Source organism: Epinephelus fuscoguttatus, linkage group LG23 (assembly GCF_011397635.1).
Source record: "Epinephelus fuscoguttatus linkage group LG23, E.fuscoguttatus.final_Chr_v1".
NCBI lineage: Eukaryota > Metazoa > Chordata > Actinopteri > Perciformes > Serranidae > Epinephelus > Epinephelus fuscoguttatus.
This window is the reverse complement of record NC_064774.1, coordinates 6441840-6452166: the sequence shown is the minus strand read 5'-3', so window position 1 is coordinate 6452166 and position 10327 is coordinate 6441840. Positions and strand designations below refer to the sequence as shown.

The 10327-nt window shown below is 41.1% G+C and overlaps 1 protein-coding gene across 1 annotated transcript; it reads left to right on the top strand.

Moving 5' to 3' along the window:
* Positions 1-594: 594 nt before the first annotated feature.
* LOC125883492 (L-amino-acid oxidase-like) lies at positions 595-8887 on the top strand. The gene is made up of 8 exons (XM_049567788.1): positions 595-698; positions 1135-1199; positions 3226-3452; positions 4633-4745; positions 5699-5900; positions 6099-6167; positions 6615-6751; positions 7660-8887. The coding sequence occupies exons 2-8, from the start codon at positions 1169-1171 to the stop codon at positions 8447-8449; spliced, it is 1569 nt and encodes a 522-aa protein (XP_049423745.1). The 5' UTR covers positions 595-698; positions 1135-1168; the 3' UTR covers positions 8450-8887.
* Positions 8888-10327: the final 1440 nt, after the last annotated feature.

Genomic DNA, 10327 nt, shown 5'->3' with positions numbered 1-10327 from the left:
ACCTGTTCCTCATCAGCCAAATGCTCTCACACAGTATTTATACCAGCTCATCTCCACCTGCTCCTGGCCAGACTGTCGACCATGCTTCCTGGCCAGACTGTTGACCATGCTTCCTGCCCTGTGGACCCTCACCTGTCTGGATATGCGACTCTCACCTGTAAGCTTCACTTCATCATGTTACCAATAAATCACTCAACTGTTCTCGTCTGTGTTTGGGTCCTTTTCCTACCTGCCTTGCACACATCAGCTCTTTGTGTCAGCACCAGAAGGCACCGTGGTGGAGCTGGCATTTCAACCACTTCTCAAACTTCTGTAAAAGCAAACCCAGATGAAGATACCACACCTCCGTGTGTGGCACACTGACAACAAGTGACTTTAGCAATGTGGTTAGCAAATAATTTTGTGGTTGCATTTTTGGCAAGGTTCCAATAAGGTGACACAAGCCGTCGTCGCCACTGATGATGAGTCATAGGACATTTTGTCTGTGATCATAAGACCTGGTTAAATATGAAACTGAAAGCCAGACCCTGATGATAAAGAAATGACAACATGCATAAAGTCATGCTGTTTGTGGTCAGCTCGATCAGATGAGAGAAAAATTCCAGCATGAAGGCAGCGTGTGGTGGGCCTATATAAGAGGATATGAGTTCATGTGCGCTCACCGCAACACCAGATTCTGTCGTTAACGCTCTCTGAAGGTAGGAATCATTTCACTGTCATTTGAAATGAGACTAATAAATCAACATAATGAATTATCTCTTTGTTTTTCTGTCAGGTCTTTGATGAGGTTCATTTCACTTTGATTTACAAAATGTTACAGAGCCTGTATCAGATCTAAAATGGAGACTTACACTGATACAGCAGACAGAAAATACATTTAAAACATGAAAGATCAGGGAAAAAAAAAGAAAGTAAATTATAATACTGATTTATTAAAAAAATGGAAGTTGCACATCATAATTTAAAAAATAGAATTTCCCTGTTGGGTATTAATGAAGTATATCTTCTTCTTAGTTTGGATTCTGAGTGTTGTTGATGCGTGCACAGAAAGTGTAGACGAGCTAGAAGACGTTAGTTTGTCAGGTTCAAACATTTAGTTTCTCATATTTCTTTTTCTCTTCCTCACGTCATCAGAGACAAAAAGAAGACGAGCTTCCAAACGGATGAGATGGATCCACATGTGGTGAGATGGAACTTATGTGAGTAACACTGTGTTTTCCTTTACTTGTGTCTGAATAAATATTCTATAACTCCCCCAACAGGTGAGCTTTGTTTAAATCAGTGAACTGAAAGTGTGAACGTGGCTGTCAGTCTGCCCCTCTGACATGTTGGTGTTTAATCTGACTGACTGCTGGAGGTATAACAGTGTCAGAGTTTAGTTTCACTTCTTTTGTGCTGTGCTTATGGGGTGCCGTTTGTAAAGTGTCTCACGCTGAAAACATCAACATTTTGCCACATTTAGCTTCAAACAATGTTTAAAAAGTGTTGTGAATTTTTTAACGTCACCTTTTACCACATTTACAGCAATATTTGTTAACTTAGAAATATATTAAATAGTTAAATCTAAATATTAAATGTGGCACCTAAATGTTAAATGTTAAATCTAAATGCTAAATCTAAATCTAAATGTTAAATTTTACAACTCAAAGTACACGTCAAATAAAATTTCTCCAAACATGTTTCTTGTTATTTTAGGTAGTTATTATCACGCTAATGTATGTTCAAGTGTCCATTTCCCCCGATAAGTTGGTTTTAATTCGTTATTTGATTCTATAAACAGTCTGACCATCTTGAGCTTTTATTTTGGTACTTCCGGTGACCGGCAGTGTGAATTTACATATTAGCTAAATATTTAGTTTCACCCAGAACATTTAGATTTAACATTTAACATTTAGATTTAGATTTAGCATTTAGATTTAACATTTAGATTTAGATTTAACATTTAGATTTAACATTTATATTTAGATTTAACATTTAGATTTAGATTTAGATTTAATATTTAGATTTAACTATTTAGTATATTTCTAAGTTAACATCACCTTTTACCACATTTACAGCAATATTTGTTAAAAAATTCACAACACTTTTTAAACATTGTTTGAAGCTAAATTTGGCAAAATGTTGATGTTATTTTCAGCGTGAGCCACTTTACAAACGTGCTGTGCTTTTAAATATGAGATGTACATGCAGATTTAGCTGCGGTCAGTTCCTTGATCTGTTTCCTTGTTTGTGGATTTGACTCACTGGAGAAATGAGCTCTGTGCAGCAGTTCTGCTGTTGAGCACCATGTTTTATGGTGTCAGTTTGATGGTCATGACTGCGTGATGAAATGAGGGCAGGGCGCTGTTTACTGGACTGTTTATTATTCAGACATTGGACTTGTCTGAAGGAAAACAGAGGCCTCTGTTGTTCGTCTCAGCATAGTAGAGAAGAAGAAGTCTGTATCCTCCCCTGTCAAGGTTGGGTCTGATGTTGTGATGCCTTGACTGCAGTTTTGACTGTGTCCACATCTGCATCACCTCAGTCTTTGCATTGAAGCTAACGGTCAGGTGGGTGGTTTCTCCTCGTCTCTGATGAGTGTTGTCTTTGATGGAAGGACCTTCACTATAACCATCCAAAACTACAGTTGCTTTGTCATAATGGCGCATGGTAAAGTCTGCGTATGACTGTGCAATGGCACCGTAACTGTCGCCCCTTTTCCATGCCGAGCGGTGAACCAGGGAGCCACCGTCAATGCACTTTCAAGAGCACAGTGTTAGTTTGTCTTCAGTTAGCAGCAGTGTTTGTGGGTCAGCTTCTCTTTTGTTTTCCAGTGAATGAACTTCTGCTGGTACGTCCTCGCCGTCACACGTCCCCACAGGATCTCAATGCTGATTGGCTATTGTGGTGCAGATCAGTCCCTAATTCAGCGTATGACACAAGATCATCAAGATCATTTTGTGTAATTCACTTGCACATATAGTTTTATTGGCACCTGGTGTGGACACAAGGTTAGAAAGAAATGCTGAAGGACAGATTGCACTGAGTTGTAGAGGCTGGGTGAATAAAGGCCAGCGCAGACATGACGTCATGACTGTTTTATGTTTTGAAAAGTAACAAGTGTCGCCTCAACCTGACTCCATCTTTAGCCTTCTTCTTTCTTGATTAAATATCCCAACATGAAGGAGAGCTAAAGATCTTTCACACTGAGTTAAATGCTGTGTTTTTCTCTCTGTGTGTTTCCAGTATCTGTCAGTGTGCTGCTGCTCACATTGTACCTCAGCAACACCACCACTGCTGTCAGCATGAAGGAACACCTGGCCGACTGTCTGAATGACACAGACTACCCTAAGCTGATGCACACTATCCAGAACGGCCTTCCACGAACGCATAACTCTCATCATGTTGTCATCGTCGGAGCTGGCGTGGCTGGACTGACGGCTGCAAAGCTACTGCAAGACGCAGGACACAAGGTGCATGCAGCAGGGTGATACTTTGAAGCAGTGACGGCCAAATGAAGTGTCAAGGACCATTTTTTAGTTTTATTTTCAGAGCACATTAGATGGTGTTCTTGGTTTAAAGAAAAATGTTTCAGAAAAGTAAATTCAGTGTGTTTTCAGCTGTTTGTTGAACAGAGTGCAGCCATAGGCTGGATCTGACCATCACTACTTTAAAGCTACTTTAATAGTTTTGTTGGCCACCAGGGGGCACAAACATGTTGAAACAAGCTGACAGACATGCAGCCACCACATAACACAAGCTGCGTTTCCATCACCCTTAGAAATGTGCAACATCTAAATAGCGCAATAGAAAACACCCGAATTTTGCAAAACCTCTCAAATATTGCTAAAAAGTTGTGACGCTCTCATGAGGTGGTTTTTCAGACGTGACGATACAGATGTACGTCGCAAAAGTGTAATGGAAACACTTTTAGCGCATTAACACGTCACGTGACCCCACTACGTCACCGGACGGGTTCTTTTCCATCCGTATACCAAAACAAAAGGACATGGTACATGTGGACAGAGGAAACCGCTATCATCCGCTGCCTTCGTATTTTGTTAAAAATAGTCACAGCAGCAGCAGTAGATGCAACCAAAACCACATTGCCAACATCAATAAGTTTACGCAGTAGAATCTGGACATCCATTTTTTTTAACGAGAATAACGGCTTCGATGTCAAACAGCTTTCAATAGAAACACCTGCAAGCCCCAATTGTACCTTATTGAAATTGTCGAAATATCGCATTTATTTGGTGCAAAACTGTGATGGACACCCAGCTACATGCTGACCAGCTCATGCATGTGAATGTTACAGAGATTTTGCATCAGTCTTATGTGTGGATAATTAGCATCACCTGTTTGTATTTGTGCATGTTTTAACATCTACTTTACAAGTTTTACTGAAGCATCTTAAAACTGCTTGCTAGTTATGACTTTTATGAGAAAGTGATGCATTTCATGTGTTATTCTGTGGAGACATATTTGCACAGTAATCACTTCTCTACTAAATTTACTCTGTGTTAGTTTAAACTGTCCCACCATGACACCAAACAATCTGTGTTCAGATGATATACTATCACACATCAGATCTTTTTAAAATCAGGAATCCGACACCTCTGCCTCAGTGCTTTATCTATCTGCTCTGACAAGGTCACCATATTAGAGGCTAGTGATCGTGTTGGAGGACGAGTGATGACCTACAGAGATGAAAGAGACGGCTGGTATGCTGAACTGGGAGCCATGAGGATCCCAAGTTATCACCAGTGAGTAAGACTGTGTCTTCAGTTTGCAATACACCAGTGTGTTAACTCGGATACTCGGGTAAATCAAGTATCCGGTTCAGGTAATGTACGTTTCAAGAGTGCGAGTATCATGTGAGTAAAATGTGTCAACAACTGTACTTGTGATGAAAACACTCATTACTCACATAGTTTCTAATAAATAATCAATATAGCAACTTCTGGTCAACCCACTCTCAGCTAGTGACGGCCAAATGAAGCCTCATGAACAACTGTCTGTCTGTTTAGTTGGTGATTGTTGGAACAGTAGAAAGAGGAACTACAAAGGTTTTGGTGACTTTCATTTATTATCTTTTGTTCTGTTGAGACTGAATGAAGTGCCAGAACACAGTGATGGCCAGATGAAGCTTCATGAACCACTGTCTTTATACTCTGAAGCCACTGGATGGCGCTGTCTGTTCAAAAAAGGTCTGAAAGCACATCTCACTGTCATTCCTTCAGCCTTTATCTTTCAACCCAGAGCGCCATCTGGTGGAGTCAGAAAATAAAGAAAGTGGTACATGAGGCTTCATTTGGCCGTCACTACTTTCAGGCCTTAAATAACAGCTTCTGCCATTTTCAAATTAAGTCCCACCCACCTCCTGGTTAGACGCTGCCCATTCAGAGCACAGACACTGATCCAGATAACATGGAGATGGTGTACTCACTCATTCCTAGTTTAGATGATCACAATAGCAGCAATTCCTAAAAGAAACTTGAGCATCACATCAACACAAGATCCAACACTCCTCGACAGGTGATATTTTGGGAGTGCACAGTGTGAAACTGTCTCGGTCACCAGTTCTGTAAAATCATAAGGTGATGTGTGGATGTGCCCAGTTTTCCAGTCGACTCACAAATGTCTCATTTGTTTTTACAAACATCTCAAAGTGTGTATAAGAATGCGACAGGCCATCAAGTGTCTCATTTCATCACAGTATCGTCCGCTGGTTTGCTCAAGAACTGGGAGTCAAACTAAATCCATTCATCATGGAGGACCTCAACACATATTACCTGGTCCATGGGCTGCTGAAAAGAACATACGCAGTGAAAGCAAATCCTGACATCCTGAAGTATAAACTGCGGAAGAGCGAAAGAGGGAAGTCACCTGACCAACTGCTACAGCGAGCTCTGCAGAAGGTACCTCATGTTTCAGTACATGATCTGTTACTGGAGTATCTGACACCAGTGTGAGCTGAAACACAATGTGCCAAACAGACAAAATATTCATCTAACTTATACAATGAAACATGTTATATATATGTGTGTATATATCCTGCATGATGGGTGTGTGCTGAAACACTACTGCAAATAACACCTGGCTGTAAATTTCTGCAGGTGAAAGATGAAGTGGAGGCACATGGCTGCAAAGCTGCGCTACGGAAGTACGACCACTATTCTGTGAAGGTAAATCACAACATGATGTGCACACACTGAAGTACACACTGAGTCTGGAACACACAACTGTGTGCTGTGGAAACAAATGATGTGAGCTCTAGAACAATTCAAGGTAAAGGGACCTTCCCATACAAGGTGCTGGCTGGACGCTGGTTGTGAAAGTAGAGAACCAGTAACTTCCTGTTGCCTGTAGGTGGAGCTGTGACCATGAGTCAGTATTGACATGTAGATGTCCTCGGGCCTGGACCCTTATCAAGAATGAGAAATGTGGTTCAGATTGGACAATGTACAGTTGAGTTTAAACAACTTCCTGTTTCATGGTGGAAGGCGAATCGTCAGAGGATCAAGATCAAACATTACAATAGCGTCCTAGCACTGTTTGTTGCTTGTGATATAATTATGTTTAAATGAAGGCTTGAACATCGAATGTAGAAAACATTTGTTTGTTGTTTACAGGAGTATCTGAGAGAAGAAGGAGGTCTAAGTCCAGAGGCAGTGAGGATGATCGGAGACCTGCTTAATGAACAGAGCCTCATGCACTTGGCGCTGACTGAGATGATCTACATCCAGAGCGACGTCAGCGACACCACTACGTACGATTGTTTGATTTACGTATTTGTACTTTTACATTTGTCCAAGAACATGTTAAGTTTTAGTTCAGGGCCAAAGTATACAGTCATCAGACCACATCTCATAGCAGAAGCTTTTCGACCTGTGACGGAGAAAAGATGCAATGAATCGTTGGATTAGGAAAAAGAATGCACATTTTTTAGACACTTTCTCAGGTATTCAGAGTGTTGTACTTGTTCATACACGTGAAAGCTGAAAGTTATGTGAACAATGATGAGAAGAAAAAGTTGAAACCTTATCTACTTCCTCATCTCTGCACAAATGAACAATCAGCGCTCTTGCCGCGTTGTCCGTAGACACAGAATTCCAACCTTTGGAAAAGTTTGGGTGGAGAAGGTTCGACCATCCAACATGCACTTTGTTTGCAGCATGCTGATGCCAAAAACTAAACTGAAAACATCTTTATAACTCTTCCTTATTTCCAGATAAACCACTCTAGCACACTTGCTACAGACACGTGCACAGACTTTGCACATTGGAGACCTGAGAGCAGCGTTAAATGCTTCTGTTTTGGGACAAACTTGCTTCATAGACAGTTTTACTGCTTTGGTTTCTCTCAGTTTTTGCTATGACGCACTTCTGTGTTTATTTATTAATCTTTATTGAAGCAAAGGTTTGGCAGGAAGATCAGTCTTTAGCTTTGCTTGATTACAACAACCTGCTTTTTATGGCCTATTAGTCATGTCTGCCAAGAAGCAAAGAAAGTAGCTGGCAGTGATAAACTGGTTAAAGATGATGTGTCATTGGCTCAGGGTGATTGGAACGCCAGTGGGTCTGATGAGTGTTGTTGGCATTACTCAATACATACAAACCTTCTGTCACATTTGTTCCCAAGTCATTGAAGCTAAAACTGTGTCTTTGTGTTTTGAAGGTACGACGAAGTGACTGGTGGGTCTGATCTCCTGACCAATGCTTTTCTCACAGTCCTTGATGTCCCCATCTTCCTCAACTCCAAGGTCAAACGTATCAGCCAATCAGATAAAGGTGTGATTGTATCGTACCAGACAGACCACCAGTCCTCTTTGACAGACCTCTCTGCAGACATCGTCCTGGTAACAACTACAGCCAAGGCAGCCCTCTTCATCGACTTTGATCCACCTCTCTCCACTAGAAAGATGGAAGTCCTGAGAGGGGTCCACTACGAAAGCTCCACCAAAATCATCCTCACCTTCAGCAGGAAGTTTTGGGAAGATGACGGCATCCGAGGAGGAAAGAGCATCACTGACGGGCCCTCTCGTTTTATCTACTACCCCAGCCACAGTTTCCTGACCAACGATACCATCGGCGTCCTCCTGGCCTCCTACACCTGGTCTGATGACTCCCTCCTCTTCCTAGGTGCCAGTGATGAAGACCTGAAAGAGCTGGCTCTGAGAGATTTGGCAAAGATCCACGGCGAGCACGTCAAGTCTCTGTGCACAGGGGTGGTGGTGAAGAGGTGGAGCGATGATCCTTACAGCCTGGGCGCCTTCGCTCTCTTCACACCTTACCAACATTTAGAGTACTCTAAGGAGCTGTTCAGACACGAAGGCAGGGTGCACTTTGCTGGTGAACACACGGCCTTCCCTCACGCCTGGATTGAGACCTCTATGAAATCTGCCATCAGAGCTGCAGTCAACATTAACAAAGCGTCAGCTGGAGCTCAACACCGTGACGAACTGTAGAATCTTTAATCCAGCACTTTTTCTTGGTTGCTTCATGAGCACAGGTGCACAGAAACAACTTTATCTGTTCCTGTATCTGTTCAATCAACAAAACAATCTGTCTCTGTATCTGTATTCAGATATACGACTCAAATACACACACACAAGAAAATGATAAGGAAAATGATAAGTCACTACTTTTTAAGCACTGACAAACCAAAGCAAGTTTTGCTGACCGATAAAAGAGGTTACTTTCACTCTTTTACATGATTTGTTTTCTACTGTTCTCTTTAGATTTATACTATGAGGAAGAAGAAGCTAAATTTGTATTATATACAAAGTCCCAAACTACAAACTGTGTGCACACACTGCTGTTCATAACTGAGTTTCATATTTGTTATTTATCTCATTTTCTAAAAATGTTTTAATCTATTAAATGTTTTTCACATTTTCCATTAATTTTCTTCATTATTCCATAAATTAATTTCTTTGACTCATATACATGTCTATGTTTTGCACATGATCTAATCTTTGTTTTTGTTAACATATAAGTTCGTCTTCGTTCATAATAACTCACTGTGATTTGGATCTAGACTGGAGGTTATGAATCAATTGATGCGCAGATATGTCAGTCACAGCTTTGTTCCCCCCAAAGAAAGAGCAATATTCGTATTCGAGTACATGCCTGCGTAGGAGTCGTCAAATACCATCACTTTGTTAGTGACTGCAGTGTCAGACACCAACAGTGAAAGCTTCCATTCACGTTGTTACGATACACCAGCGGTTGGCCAGACAGACGGCATCAGTTCATAACGTGACAGGGCGGCTCTGGTTGTGTCTGTTTGATGTTCTTCTGCACAGCGTCACTTTGAAATGCCACTGGTGATGACACAATGTGGAGCTGGAAAGTCCCCTTAGGGTAGGCGGGTGATGGATGGAAGGATTTCACCTTGGAGGCCAGTGTTCGCTTCCTGTGTGAATGTAGAGCCAAACCATAGTGTTTTTTGCTAAACCTAACCACGTGCTTTTGTTGACGTCCCATCCCAGAACATCAAAAGCAGATGCAGAAGGATAGTAGCAGTAGTAGTTTATTCGATCGTATATGCACATGTACAATCGGACACCCAAAGAACCACACACTAATAGATCGAAAAAGAGTAGGCTGAAGCTATCAAGCTTACGTATGCCGACCCTTCAAAGCTACTGAGCATTATCATCCTCAAAAAAGTATTTTCATAGACCCGTTAAACCTTGATGTCATCAATACTTTCTTCAACCAGTGTATTTGGTTGAATCGATCTCTTTCCAAACACTATAAAGTTGGTCTTACTAATGTTTAGAGAGAGTTTGTTACAATCAAACCATAATTTCAGTTTACCCAACTCAACCGAGACATCGTGCAACAACTGGTTTAGATTCTCCCCAGTACAAACTATGCTAGTGTCGTCAGTAAAAATTTAACATACTAGAAACTTTACATGTCATTAATATGTAATATGAATAATTTTGGTCCCAATATTGATCCCTGTGGCACTCCACACATTATATCTAGACATGTTGACCTGTGCTCACCTATTTGTACAAACTGTTGTCTGTTTTCAGTGTAGCTTTTGACCCAACTAAGCCCCGCCCCTCTGATACCATACCGTTCCATATTGCATAGTGCTTATTTTCTGTTGAATTAGTTAGTTCCTCCAGTACTTCCATCAGTGCCATTGAAGCAGATCTGCTGGTTCTGGTTATTGGCTGTCTATAAGTAACTGATGCTTTTCAATAAAACTATCCAGCCGTTCCACAAAGAGTTTCTCCAAGACTTTCAAAAAGTACCCAATCTGAATGATAGATTGCAGATGTAAGTTAGAGGGTCAGCAATATTGCTTATAACTTTATTTATCAAAG